At 35.7% G+C, this 16,017-nt stretch overlaps 1 protein-coding gene across 1 annotated transcript; it reads left to right on the plus strand.

Annotated features, from left to right (window-relative positions):
• The first annotated feature begins 8,464 nt into the window (after positions 1-8,464).
• LOC127149758 (uncharacterized) lies at positions 8,465-9,524 on the plus strand. Its single transcript, XM_051085630.1, has 3 exons — positions 8,465-8,714; positions 8,788-8,990; positions 9,039-9,524. The coding sequence occupies exons 1-3, from the start codon at positions 8,465-8,467 to the stop codon at positions 9,522-9,524; spliced, it is 939 nt and encodes a 312-aa protein (XP_050941587.1).
• Positions 9,525-16,017: the final 6,493 nt, after the last annotated feature.

Consider the following 16,017-nt stretch of genomic DNA (forward strand, 5'->3'; position numbering starts at 1 on the left):
TAGTATACACTATAGATTAGTTCCTTGAATCATTAATTAAGGTAAGTTGTTCCGTTTGATGTTTATTAACATAAATGTAATGTTACAACATTCACATATATAAACGTAAGGTTACAACCATATCTCAACCTAAAGTTGTGTCAATTCCACTGGTCCCACGTAGATTTTCTATAAAATATCAAAGTTTTTCATTTTATTTTCAAGAAAAATACATTTTGACTTAAAGGAAGCTTGACTAAAGTTATATCGGGATCATTGAGATTTCACATTCTACGATGAGAACTTTTAGTTCTTCGTTTAGCTCACCTTTTGGAAAAATTAAAACACCTCAATTTCTACTCTATAGAATAAGTAGAGAGAAATAACAAAGAAACTAAATTTAAAGAAAACAATAAAATCAGTAACACAAAAAGTAACGTGGATAAAACACTAAAACAAAGGAAAAACCTACCCACCGAAAAGGTTAGGACTGTTACGTAAAAATCTATTGTTGATTCCAATTACAAAATCACTTTCAAAATTTTGGACTATTCACACTTTTTTTCATTCTTATAATAGAGAATAGACAAAAAAAAAAAAAAAAAAAAAATCTAGAATTTCTGACTAAGACGACTTGAAATTAAAAAATTATGCTTCTTTTATAGTGTTTGGAGCTTATGGCTTTCTTAAACCTTCTAGATTCGAGGTATTTGTATTGTTAATATTTGGCCAAAATTTAATAATTCCTTCATGCCAATGAACGACCCAATCCAACGAGCAAGTTTGTTTTTTTGAGAAAGATAATACACCAATTTCAATCCACACGTGTTTTAAGTTCCAAAATCGGGTGTTTTACCTTGTATCAGTCTCGGATCTAGCTAGGACAAATATGAGGGTGTGAAAGGGAAAAAGCAAGAGGAAAGAACTCGAAGAAAAATAGGAAGAAAGACGAGAAAAAACAGAGGTAGGCACCATGACAGATAGAGAGTTTTGAAAGAGGGAACGGAAAAAACTGTAGCAAAATTTTAAATAGTTGAAAAATTACAGAAGATATATATTTATTATTAACGTTTTTTTTCTTTTGGGAAAATACTTTTCTGTATAAAAAATTTTGGTTTCAGTTTTTCTTCGATCTTATTAAGTTTTAAAGTATTCTCTCTTAAAATGTGAACACGTATTTGAATCTTTACCTTAAATTTAGAAATACACTCGCATTGGTTTTGTTTCTTTATATATCAAAGTAACATGCGTCCATAAATTATATAAATATATTTTACATGTACAATATAATTGATGTGATATTTCAATGAATAAAAACAACGGGTTTTTAAAAAAATATAACAAAAAGCAAAAATATTTACGATCGTATATGAAAATTTTGAAAACGAAAAAAAATTCAGAAGCCTACAATATGAAATAACAAAAATACTCTGATTAATCGGTCACACGCGAATGCAAAAAGTTTGGTGTATAATCGTTCAAATATTAGTAAAGTGATATTGGTTACATGATCTTGTACCAAATCTTAACGATCTTGGTATATGATCTTGTACCAAATCTAAATGAAATGATCGTATACAAATACCTAAACAATCTTGATGCAAGATCTTGTATCAAATCTAAACGATCTTGGTATACGAACTTGTACCCAACCTAAATGATTTTGGTACACATCCTATACCAAGATCATTTAGATGTTGGTACACAATCATTTAGATATTGATAAACGATATAGTACCAAATTTAAATGATCTTGGTATACGATCTTGTACAAAATCTAAATTATCTTGATACACAATCTTGTACCAAGATCGTTTAGTTATTAGTACATGATCATTTAGATCTTAGTAAACGCTCGTTTAGTTCTATCACTTATCTATCTGGAATAGATAATTGATTTATCTTTGTCTATCTCGGATAGACGACTGATCATTTAGATTTTGGCATACGTTCGTGTAGTGAAAAAAGAAGAACAAAAGAAAAAGATGAAGTGGGAATATGAAGAAGGACAAGTAATAATATGAAGCAGATGCATTGGAATTTAATAATTATTTTGGCAAATTTAAAACTAGCAATGAAAATTTTGGAATTTATGAAAAGAAATGCTGACTTCATAGACTTTTTTTTATGAAAAAAATGCTGGTTTCGTAGACTTTTTTTTTTTTTTTTGTTATACCGATCCTATATATTTTTGCTTTTTATTTTATATATGTAAATTAACCTAAAAACAATATTAAAATGGTTTTTTTTTTTAATATAACAAACCGACAAAATTTTTGCACTATATTGAACAATTTTGAAAATTAAAAAAAAAACTCACAGGCACACAATGGAAAATACCAAAAATGCCCTAGTCAACGTACGACTAATCGACCACACACGTGTGTGTAATTCTTCTTTTAAGCAATCATGATACACAATCGTGTATGAAATAATACTTGATCATGTAAATAATATCAACATGATCGTGTAGGTAGTATGTCCTAAAACTCGTAGATAGTAAATATAATCTATTGACCATTATTAATAAAGTGTTTTATTCTTATAATTTCAATAAGTGTTATTAATTATATTATTAGTTTTATCTTAATAACCTAAATCCAATAAACTAACATCCTAAGATGTTTGATGAGTCTTGAACAGTATATAGAAACATACAGGGATCAATATTCATGATTTGTTGGGGCCCTATCTAGTTTAAAGGAAGAAAGACGATAGAAAAAAATAGCAGAGGAGAAGAAAGATAGAAGGACAAACTTGAAATATTTAAAAAATTGCTAACTTTATGGGCTTTGTTACACGGGCCGTAAATATTTTAATAGTTTGTTATATATATATATATATATATATATATATATATATATATATATATATATATATATATATATATATATATATATATATATATATATATAAAAGATGGTAGGAAAGAAAGTGTTCTGATTTTGTTTTCACTCATTTTCTCTATTTATAGATTATGGAAGGTGACAAATCTGAACCAGAATTCTCAACAAACTTGTTGAGATTGAGTTAGGACTTGAGATTGAGTTTGATTAGGCAAATCTCAACCCGTTCTCCTAATTAATCTAGGATTGAAGCAACAGAAATTGGAAGAAAAAAATCCTAAATCATTTTGGTCTTTTGTTAGAAAAATTTTTAAAATAAAAAATTCATTTCAAATTCAAGTGAAGTAAAAAAAACAAAAAAAATGGCAAACTTTTCAAATTTTAAGTTTGGGGCAATTCAAGTAGTACAAGTTTTGATAAAAATTCAAATTATGAGATCATGCAAAAAAAAAAAAAAAACAATCAAAACTTTGACTTAAATTCATACTTTGATGAATTGGCGATATTCCAAATTTATCAATTTTAAGTCTCAATTCTCTCAATAAATTCATTGGTAAAAAACAATAATCTAACTTCATTCAAATTTATTTCTCGGCCATATTCCAAGTGATTTAAATTTTAAAAAAAAATTGAATTTAATTCAAATTTCTCTACAAAATTGACATTGGGTTATATTCCAAAATTCTTCATATAGCATTTTAATCACACTTATGTCCAAATGTATAGTATGACTAATTTAGCATATTAGCGTTGGAGTCAAAATCAAGAACAAATCACTTGTATTTTTTTGTTCCAACTTATCGTTTTCGAGATTCACCCACCCATACACGTGAATGAATCTCGAAAAGGGGCATTTGTTGAACAAGAAATTTTGGCCATTTAAATCGTGTCATGTCATCACAGTAAAACTGTGATGATTATATTTTGATTGGATTCAAGGAGTCAAGTTTTTTCAAATCCAACCCAATTCAAGTCCCTGATGAAAAATTAGACCAAAAAAGTAATGGACCCGAGCACACCAAGCAAATGTGTAACGACCCAACTTTTTATACTAAACTGAGATCATTACTACTGAAAGGAAAATAAATTCCTTAAATTAAATTAGAAAATAAAAAAAATGTTCATAATCAAAACTTCAAATACTCATTAAAATCATAAATAAATAAATAGAAATAGAAATAGAAATAAATCTCAAAATAACAAAATCCTAGTTCGGACCCTATCTAGTTTAAAGATTAATCATTAAAGTACGAAAAAAAAATACTAAAAACATAACGGCGGAAGAAAAACGTCCCTATCGCATGCTACGGTCACTTCTTGTCATTTGCCAGTTTCTCTCTACCTCTCCCTTGACCTTTACCTTAAAAAGTAAACATGAAAGAGTGAGTATAAAAATATACTCAATAAGGGACCTACGACTAGTTCTGCTAGGTAACTGTTAACTTCCTATTAGGGTCCTGTAAAGGGTACCTCTAAACTAGCACGTTCCCGAACATGCGCAATCTGTGATCCCGTAGGAACATCTCTGGTCTTCAGTGAACTCGAAGAAACACCTAGGACAAAACTGGTTTTCGGTGAACACAAGGAACACCTAGGACAAACTGGTCTTTAGTAAATCTCAAAAGAAACACTAAGACAATCAGGTTATAAGTGACCTCGTTGAGTCACTCGTAACATATCATCTCATACTGGACTGGTGATCCCGTCGGACTACACAGTTATAAAAGGTGGTGATCTAGAGGGATACCCATGTGGGTACGACTCTAATAGATAAAGCTAACAGTACGACTTATCCATAACATGTAGTATAATATAACATCATAATCATGGCATGAACAATAATCATAGCATTCTAAAACATGAGATTAATGTTTCATGCATTAATATCAACATCATCAATCATCATCAACATAACTCAGTCAGATCCATCAATCATCCTAACCATAGACTAGTCATGACTATCAATGATCATAAACATAACCACATTATGCATATTAGCTACCTCAATGCATAATGGAAAATTTTACATGCAAGTCCTTACTTCGATCTGAAGGTCTAGTAGGAGAATATCTTACCTATAGATTAGCTTAAACCAAATTCTAACAGCAAATAGCCAATCTTTCTCAAACAACGAAGTCCTAAATAGTAAGGGAAAATACTAAAGTCAATAACTTAATTCACAGTTGATTAAGAATCCAAAAATCCAGTTGATTCAACTTACCTAAAGTCAAGGTTGAATCCGAATTACCCTTGGTTGGGAAAAACACCACAGCTCAAACTTCCAATGAAAATCTAACTAATTTAATTCAAAATTAAATTATTTAGGGTCCAAACTCAATATTTGTTGGGTATGCCAAAAACCCAATCAAAACTTACCAAAAATAGTTTAAAAAGGATTAAAAACAAGCTTGGCGGCTCAAACGGCTCGACTGGAGGGGAAAATCAGCTAGGCAGCTCGGCTGAGGGAGGGAATCGACTTGGGTAGGGGTTGGCTCGCGACTTGCTTAGGCGTGCATGGCTTGGACGCTGGAGGGCGACTTGGCTAAAACATGCGTGCAACTCGGCTCGGAGTTCACGGCTGAAGACGACTCGAATGAAGGAAGGCTCGGCTACAACGTACGACTCTACTTACGCAAGGACGTAGCTGCTGCAAATGACTTGCGCGGCTCAAGCAGACATGAACAATCGACTGATGGACGACTGTCGACGAGGCAAAAGGCAGACGATCGATTGACGAACGACTGCCGAAACGCGGTGGAAGGCAGACAACACATAACGGTGAGCCGATACGATCAACAGACGACGAAGGTGCAGACGGAGACGGCTAACTGAGATAGAGACGACTGATGCTTGGGACGACGACTTGCGAAAGGTGGCGGCGACTTATGGTGGCTATCGAACGGAGGATGGTGGCGGTGGTGGACTTGTTGGTGGCTAAGGTTTCCATTGAAGGGTTAGGGTTGAAATGAAGAACATGATTAATAGTTCTTTCCTAAGGAGCCTATTTAATGAAATAATAACAATAAAATTATTATTATTTTCTTTTCTTTTTCCTTATTCTTTTCCAAAAAATCTTATACTCTCTCTCTTCATTTAACTCCATCAAATCTTCTTTCTAAACTTAAATCTTTCTCTCTCTCCAATCACATCACTTTATCTTTCCAAAATAACAAACCAATCTTATACTTAATATAATCATTTCATTATCCCCTTAATATCAATTATATATAACTATATATAATTAGCCCCAAATCCACCAAAAATAAAACAAACAATAACATTCACTTAAAACAAACAATTTTATTTGTAAACTCCAAATTTAATTAATTAGATATTTTCCAAAGTATCTAATTAATTCTAATTTCTACAAATCAAGGATTTCCACAATTAAATCAAATAACACCCAAAATAATTCCATCATTGGTCAAAATTAAACTTAAGATAATTAAAAATAAATTACCTTAATTTGAGGCGTTACAAAATGGGCCCAAGCCTACCTAAAGCCCATCAAATTTCTCTATAAATAGAGATCTTTTCCATTCATTTGGTGATCTTTGGTTGAAGGAAGAATTGAAGCTCTAAAGAATTAAAGATTCAAACTTCAAAAAGCTTTCAAGACATGCAAGTTTTTACCAACATTGAGATCATTATCTTCTGAAAGATTGAAGACTTGGAATATCAAACTTTTCTTGAGTTTCGGAAGATTAAAGCTCAAATAGACTTGCAACCACAACTTTCTAAAGATCGAAGATCAAAAAGTTATAAGTCTTAATTTGTATTTGAAAGAAAGCATCAAATGAGTAAATATTAGATATTATATCTACAACAACATATAAATCAATATACAAAATTCAATTTAAGAAATCTCGTGTGAACATTTTCCTCTAACTTTTAATCGCAAAAGATTTAAATACCTCTCTCTCACAACAACTCCTTTAATCCTCACAAAGTTTATCGATAACAAAAAAATTATTTTGGAAGATAATATTGGTTCTTGAAAATTTTTGAAGTTGTGGGTTAACTTGAAGAAAGATTTAGAGGAAATGCCTAATTTGGCTACGAAATTTCGGAAATATTCTAATTTATATATTTTTTACTTAAATAAGAAATCACTTTTTTTAGGATCATTTTATCATTATCGTTAACCATTAATATATATAATTTTTCATTATAATAAATAGTTATTTCCTTAATTACATTATTGTTATAATAATTGTATACATATAATTTCCTTATTTATATTGACAATTAATATGCAATAATGGAATAATTAAAGAACGTTTCCCATTGTATCTTCATTTAATTTCCTTAATTATAATTCCAATATCTTTATAATGTAATAATATATGTTTTAATATGGAAATATTATTAAATATGTATATCTTCATCTAATTTTCTCCATTTTCTCCATTTTTGTCTCCTCTGTCCTCTTTATCCTCCGTCCTCGTGGTTGTATTTTTTTTTGTTTATATTTCTCATGATTAATCTTCTCTATTTACATTCTTCATCTCTCGAAATTGAATAATTTGTCGATTTTGTACACAGCCAGTTATATTTCTTCTTCGATTTTGTACACAGCCGGTTATCTTTCTTCACAGTCTTTTCTTTACGAATCCATCCGCCTTCACATATATTCGGTTAGTTAAGATTTTGTGATATATACACAATTTTAAGTAGTTAGATTTTCAATATTAACACTACAGTAGTCAGATTACATTTTGTGATATATACATACATATTACAGTAGTTAGATTTTGTGATATATACCCAATATACTGTATTTTATATTTAAATCTTACAGTTCTATAGTTTTTTTTTATCGTAAATGTGTATTGAAATTTATACCCGTTCATATTAACAAAGTACTTCGTCCGGATTGACATTATTGAAGTATATTTAATTTGTTATATACCCCTTATTATTTTCATTAATACATATATTTTGTCATATAGTAATACTTTCATATGTTTTACAGGATGGCCAGAATTGCAGTATACTTCGATGAGTTTTTCAATGAATCACACAATTACGTTAGTTTTAGTGTGTCCGACATTATAGTTAATGAACATATGTGCTATAAAGATTTGTACAGTAGCCTTAGATCTAAGTTAGGCAGTATTATTGATATGAACAATATTGATATATACCTTTGCCTAGGTCCTATAGAATGTGTTAAGAAGGATTTGGCTATAACAAATGATAATGATGTTAAATGGGTTTACCATATAATAACATTGAATGTTGAGCGTCATATTGCCCTTATTGTTCATTCTGTTGGTCCTTTATCTATTTGTTTGGGTTCATCATTGTCGAGTTCTTTTCAAACTCAAATTCATGATGATGGGGGTAGAGTTTTTGAAAACATAGATATGTCTAAGGTAGATTCCAATTTTGCACCGAAAGTCTAAGACATGTTTTCAACTAAATCTTTGTTCAAAAAGTGTGTACAAGTTATTGCTCTTAGAGATAATTTTCAGTACGTTACTATGAAATCGAACAAGGAAGTTATGATTTTACAATGTGCCATTGGAAACTGCAAATGGTCCTTGTGTGCTTCTTGTTCTATTCATGAGGATAGGTCAATATGAGTTCTTACTAGGTTTGATTCAGAATGTACATGTTCAGTAGATGTTCCATTAATGGATCATAGACAAGCCACATTTACTGTTATCAAGGACCTAATTAAGAACAAAAGTTCTTTAGCTAGTTCTGAATTGTCAACTCTCAAAGATATAGTTCATTTCATTCGTGCTGAACATGGTTTAAGTATATCTTACCAAAAAGCATGGCATGCTTGTGAGGCTGCGTCAGATGATATTCGCGGATCTCCTGAGAACTCCTACAAGATGTTACCCAGATTTGCATACATATTAGAACTCAACAACCCAAGTATATTAACAATATACTTGAGTATATTGTTATACATTTTTTCTTAAATGTTCTTATTTTTTTATGTTTATAGGTTGTGTTATTGAATACAAAGTTGATGTCGATGGTAGATTTCTTTACTTCTTCATGGCATTATCTGCTTCCATTTCTTGTTGGCAACATTATCGTCCACTCATTTCTATTGATGGAACTAGTCTGAAGAATAAGTACGATGGTACTTTGTTATCTGCTTCAACACCTAATGCCAATGATCAGATCTTTCCACTAGCTTTTTGTGTTGTGGATTCTTAGAACGATTCCTCATGGACTTGGTTTTGCAACCAGTTGAAGAGAATTATAGGTAGCCGGAATGATGTTGTCGTAGTATTTGATAGGCATAAAAGTATATGCAAAGCTATAGAGGTAGTATTTTCCAACGTTTTACATCGCATCTGCCTTGTTCATTTACTTAAGAAGCTCAAGTTGAAGTATAAGAGAATAGTGGATTTCGTCCTTCATTCATATGGGAAGGCCTTTAATATTGTAGATTTTGAACATGAAATGCGTTTGTTGGAATCTTCTGCCTCTGGTATACGTAAGGAGCTTGAATCCATTTCTTTTGCTAAGTGGTCTCGTGCCTACTCACCACGTAGAAGATATAATGTCATGACCACTAATATATTCGAGAATTTGAATTCTACTATGTTGAAGGCTAGGGAGTTATCAATATGTTCAATGCTTAAGGTTTTGCGAATAATGTTGCAAAGATGGTTTTTTGAACGAAGAAATGAAGTTGATTATCAAATGACTGATTTTACGAAAACTATTTAAGATATATTAAGGGAACAGATTAAACTTAGTCGATCAATAAAGGTATGGTCATTTTAACAATTATTACTTATGTTTAATATACATCTTCATATCTCATATATACAGTATATATGACTCTTATATTTTTCCATTGTAGGTTAATCCGGTTAATAACATGCAATATCAGGTCAGAGATGGAACATTCCAATATGTTATTTACTTACCTACGAAGGTTTGTAGTTGTAGGATGTGGGATATATTGGAAATACAGTGTGCGCGTGCATGTGCTGTTTTCACCATGAAACATTTATCAATTAAGTCATATGTCTCCCCCTTTACTTGAATAGCACTTTAAGTTTAATATATAGAGGAGTAATAAATCCTTTAGGTGATCATCGTCAATGGCAAATACCTAATGATATTATGTCCATTGTCATCCTTCCACCTAATGTAAAACGTGTTGTTGGTAAACCGAAGAAGATTAGAATTACTTCAAGAATGGAGTTCAAGAGACGCGTTAAATGTGGCCGTTCTGGACGTGTTGGTCATAGCCGCAAGAGATGCAAGTTTTCCTTATTGAACTAGAGTATTATATTCATTTTTATTGTAATATTGTTAAAATTTTAATTTTAATTATAAATGTTTCCTAAATTCTCCTTAATTATATGTTTCTATATACTTCATAATATAGGAAATATACTTTGTAACGTCCCGAATTTTCGAGGTAAATTTTATCATTTTGTGTGATTTTTTTCAAAAATTTAAAAATTTTGGTGTGAATTCTCGGTTTCCTTCGACGAGGGTAGAAAAAGAAACTTAGGGTTATGAATTTCTTAAATTAATATTTGGTAAATTGATATCTTGATAATATGATATTAATTATATTATTATTATTATTATTTACTTTTATTATTATTATTTAATATTAATATTATTATTATTATTTAATATTATATTTATTATTTAATATTAATATTATTAATATTATTAATATTATTAATATTATATTTATTATTTAATATTAATTTTAATATTATTATTATTATTATTTAGTATTAACATTATTATTATAAATTATTATTATTATTATTATTATTATTATTATTATTATTATTATTATTATTATTATTATTATTATTTTATATTATTACTATTTAAATATATATATATATAATAATAATAATAATATTTTTTAGAAAACCCTAAGAAGCGCGCCCCCCCTCTTCCACTTCGTCTTCTTCTTCCTCGTGTTCACGCCGCCGCCGCCCATCTCCGCTTCTTCTCCTTTTTCCATTCTCCTCCTTCGCCCGACGCCGACGTCCGCTACCTCCAACCCTTCGTCTTCATCTTTTTCTTTTCCTTCTTTCTTCACCGTCGACACCCTCTGCACTTCGTCTTCCGCCCACGAACGATTGCGCGACCTCATCGTTCTTCACTGCCGTTCGCACGACCTCGCAAGCCGCCATCCCCAACGATCCCTCTTTTCCTTTCGTGTATCCGAGCAGGTCATCGGCTCCTCATCCCCGATTTTCGACCGGCCGCGTACGCCCAGTCGTCGCCGGCATTGGTTTTTCTTTCGTCGGCCCTCTCAAACCGGTTCGCGCTGCAAACCTGACCTGATCCGAGCTAGCCGAGCCACCACCCATACCCGAGTCGAAAACCAAGTCGAGCCGCGAGTCACGAGCTAAGCCGAACCGAGCTGAGCCGCGAGCCACGAGCCGCGAGCCACGAGCCGCGAGCCAAGCCGAGCCGAGCCGAACACCTCCAAGCCAAGCCAAGCTCCTTGTTCACCTAACCACCTAAGCCTTCCTTCCTCCACTTCGGGTCACGGTGAGTCTTCGGTAAGGATTGTTTTTTATGAATTTCCTAATGTTGCTACAACCGATTCAAGTTTGAATATTGGAATAAGATTTGGTCCTACCTTTCATCCCTTAAAGGTATTAAGGAGTTGACGTTCAAGTTCTCGGGTTCCGCGGCAGGCTTATTTGGAGATAGCTTTCCTTTCCTCGGGTAAGTCAACGTATGTTGCTTAGGACCATTTAAAATGACTTCTACTAGTATCATCGTTTAAAACCCTTGTGTTTTCGTTTAGGTGGATCCGTTAAGCGTGGACTCGATCGAGGGGCATAACCAAGTATCAGGTAAGGGTTTTTCCACTACTGGACCTCAGATCGAGGCTGGAAACGTAGTAATCCACAGAGGATTACACGTTAGTAATTGTACTGAATAAATGTATGTATGTTTGACTTATAAGTATCGTTGCTATGGTCTTGTCTGATGTAAAGGTAACGTGACCGCTAGTTGTAGCTTGTGTGTCATCGGGTGTAAGGAGTTGTTTACGGATAGACACCGATGTCGGATGTTCGGTATATTGTAGTTATGTTAATGGGCTACGTTGTGGATTGGAATTGTATGTCGATGGACCTTAAAGTTTTACGGTTAGGTACGTGGTAGTCTTTTGTCTGGACATTGATCATGGAGTTGGTCATGGAAGGACGGTGAGTTCGATTTTGATTGACTAGTTGACTGGATCTAGGGATATCACAATGGTGTGTGAATTGGAAACGCATATAGCAACTGAGGATGTAGTTGTTTAAACCTATACTATCTGACTGGCGAAGCCTATGGCAAAATTGTAATATGAATGTTGTTGGGGTATGACTGTTGTAGACGGTTTAGTATGGACTGAGGGGTAACGGTTAGCTTCATCTATGGGGTAGTGTACCTTACGGATAGGTGTATCCTTCGGGAGCACTAGACTGATATGTGCATCCTTCAGGAGCACTAGACTGATATGTGCATTCTTCGGGAGCACTAGACTGATAGGTGTATCTTTCGGGATCACTAGACTGATACGTGCATCCTTCGGGATCACGAGACTGATATGTGCGTTCTACGGAACCACTAGACTGTTATGTAGGGTACCCCTGAATAGGAAGTTAACTGTTGTTTCCTAACGGGCCAGTAGTCGGTCCCTTACTGGGTATATTTTATACTCACCCTTTCTCTTCTTTAACTTTTCAGGTAAGGGTACAGCGAGGGGCAGACCGACAAGGGGCAAGAAGAATGCGTGAAGGCCATATGGACGCATCTGGTTTTCTTTATGCTTCCGCTGATATATTTTGTTAGGATATTTGGTTTTGTGATTTGAGTTTGATGACTTGAGTATTCTATTTGAAACTCTCGTGACTGTGATTTAAAATAGGGCCCAAAATTGCTTTTGTAATATTTCTAACATTTTTAATGAATCGTAACCAGTCCTTTATGAGTTTTTTTGTGTTTTGGGGTCGAGTCTTAGTACGGAGTAGTGACCTTAGCTTAGTCCGGAAAGTTGGGTCGTTACAGTTGGTATCAGAGCCTAAGTTTTAGGTTCTGTAGACTGACTTATGATGTGAGTCTGTGTTTTGTGTCTTTATGGCTAAAACGATCCTTGCCACTCGTCAGGTACGCTCTCATGAAATTATATGTATAACTCTATATGCATTACCTTACCTAAGTTAAACTGCGAAGTTAATTATCACTTATGACTAAAGGGATCATTGGTGGTTATTAGGGAAATGCCGCCAAGGAGAGGTGCACGTAAGGGTGGCCGAGGAGGCCGAAGAAGGGGAGCAGGACATGTTCAACCTAAGGTGCAGCCTGTAGCCCAAGCCACTGACCCGGCTGCGCCAGTTACTCATGCAGACCTAGCTACTACGGAGCAGAGGTTCAGGGATTTGATTATGCAGATGCGGGAGCAGCAGCAGCAGCCTGCCCCGCCAGCTCCTGCTCCAGCTCCGGCTCCAGTTTTAGTTGTGCCCCAGGTCGTGTCGGATCAGTTGTCGGCAGAGGCCAAGCACCTGAGGGATTTCAGGAAGTATAACCCCACGACATTCGATGGGTCTTTGGAGGACCCCACCAGGGCTCAGCTGTGGTTATCGTCTTTGGAGACCATATTTCGATATATGAAGTGCCCTGAGGATCAGAAAGTTTAGTGTGCTGTTTTCATGTTGACAGATAGAGGTACTGCATGGTGGGAGACTATAGAGAGAATGCTAGGGGGTGATGTGGGTCAGATCACGTGGCAACAGTTCAAGGAGAGTTTCTATGCGAACTTCTTCTCTACTAGTTTGAGAGATGCCAAGCGGCAGGAGTTCCTGAACTTAGAGCAGGATGACATGACAGTGGAGCAGTATGATGCGGAGTTTGACATGTTATCCCGTTTCGCTCCCGAGATGATAGCGACTGAGGCGGCCAGAGCTGATAAGTTTGTTAGAGGCCTCAGACTGGACATCCAGGGTTTGGTTCGAGCTTTCCGACCCGCCACTCATGCCGATGCACTGCGCCTGGCAGTGGATCTCAGTTTACAGGAAAGGGCTAAATCGTCTAAGGTCGCAGGTAGAGGTTCGACCTCGGGACAGAAAAGGAAGGCTGAGCAGCAGCCTATTCTAGTGCCACAGCGAAACTTCAGACCAGGTGGTGAGTTTCGCCGTTTCCAGCAGAAACCTTTTGAGGCAGGGGAAGCTGCCAGGGGGAAGCCGTTGTGTACCACTTGTGGGAAGCACCATCTGGGTCGTTGTTTATTTGGGACCAGGACTTGCTTTAAGTGTAGGCAAGAGGGTCATACAGCTGACAGATGCCCGATGAGACTTACGGGGAATGCGCAGAATCAGGGAGCAGGTGCTCCACATCAGGGTAAAGTCTTTGCTACCAACAAGACTGAGGCTGAGCGGGCAGGCATGGTGGTGACAGGTACGCTTCCAGTATTGGGGCATTACGCCTTAGTTTTGTTTGATTCGGGTTCGTCACATTCTTTTGTCTCTTCTGCCTTTGTGTTGCATGCCCGCTTAGAGGTAGAGCCCCTACACCATGTTCTATCAGTATCTACTCCTTCTGGGGAGTGTATGTTGTCGAAGGAAAAGGTGAAAGCATGCCAGATTGTGATAGCAGGCCATGTGATTGAAGTAACGCTGTTAGTCCTGGACATGCTCGACTTTGATGTAATTCTGGGTATGGATTGGTTAGCCGCTAACCATGCCAGCATAGATTGTTCCCGTAAGGAGGTAGCGTTTAACCCTCCATCGATGGCCAGTTTTAAATTTAAGGGAGAAGGGTCAAGGTCGTTGCCTTAGGTAATCTCAGCTATCAGGGCCAGTAAACTGCTCAGTCAGGGTACTTTGAGTATCTTAGCGAGCGTGGTGGATACTAGAGAGGTCGATGTATCCCTGTCATCAGATACAGTGGTGAGGGACTATCTGGATGTCTTTCCTGAAGAACTTCCAGAGTTATCTCCTCACAGAGAGGTTGAGTTTGCCATAGAGTTGGAGCCGGACACGGTTCCTATATCCAGAGCCCCATACAGAATGGCCCCAGCAGAGTTGAAAGAACTGAAGGTGCAGTTACAAGAATTGCTTGATAAGGGCTTCATTCGACCGAGTGTGTCACCTTGGGGTGTGCCAGTTTTATTTGTTAAGAAGAATGATGGATCAATGCGCCTATGCATTGACTATAGGGAGTTGAACATGGTAACCGTTAAGAACAGATATCCCTTGCCAAGGATCGACGATCTGTTTGACCAGTTACAGGGAGCTACAGTGTTCTCTAAGATTGATCTTCGGTCGAGATATCATCAGCTGAGGATTAAGGATGGTGATGTACCAAAGACAGCATTTCGTTCCAGATATGGACACTATGAGTTCATTGTGATGTCTTTTGGTTTGATGAATGCTTCGGCAGTGTTTATGGACTTGATGAACAGAGTGTTTAGGGAGTTCCTAGATACTTTTGTGATTGTGTTTATTGATGATATCTTGATATACTCCAAGACGGAAGCCGAGCATGAGGAGCATTTACGTATGGTTTTGCAAACACTTCAGGGTAATAAGTTGTATGCAAAGTTCTCGAAATGCGAGTTTTGGCTGAAGCAGATGTCCTTTTTAGGCCATGTGGTTTCTAAGACTGGAGTCTCTATGGATCCAGCTAAGATAGAGGCAGTCACCAGTTGGACCCGACCTTCCACAGTCAGTGAGGTTCGTAGCTTTCTGGGTTTAGCAGGTTATTATCGACGATTTGTGGAGAACTTTTCTCGCATAGCTACTCCTCTTACTCAGTTGACCAGGAAGGAAGCTCCTTTTGTTTGGAGCAAGGCATGTGAGGACAGTTTCCAGAACCTTAAACAGAAGCTAGTTACCGCACCGGTTCTTACTGTACCTGATGGTTCTGGCAGTTTTGTGATTTATAGTGATGCTTCCAAGAAGGGTTTGGGTTGTGTTTTGATGCAGCAAGGTAAGGTAGTCGCTTATGCTTCTCGTCAGTTGAAGAGTCATGAGCAGAACTACCCTACACATGATTTAGAGTTGGCAGCAGTGGTTTTTGCTTTGAAAATATGGAGGCATTACTTATATGGGGAAAAGATACAGATCTTCACGGATCATAAGAGCTTGAAATACTTCTTTACTCAGAAGGAATTGAATATGAGACAGCGAAGATGGCTTGAGTTAGTGAAGGACTACGATTGTGAGATACTGTATCATTC

Source organism: Cucumis melo, chromosome 6 (assembly GCF_025177605.1).
Source record: "Cucumis melo cultivar AY chromosome 6, USDA_Cmelo_AY_1.0, whole genome shotgun sequence".
Lineage (NCBI taxonomy): Eukaryota > Viridiplantae > Streptophyta > Magnoliopsida > Cucurbitales > Cucurbitaceae > Cucumis > Cucumis melo.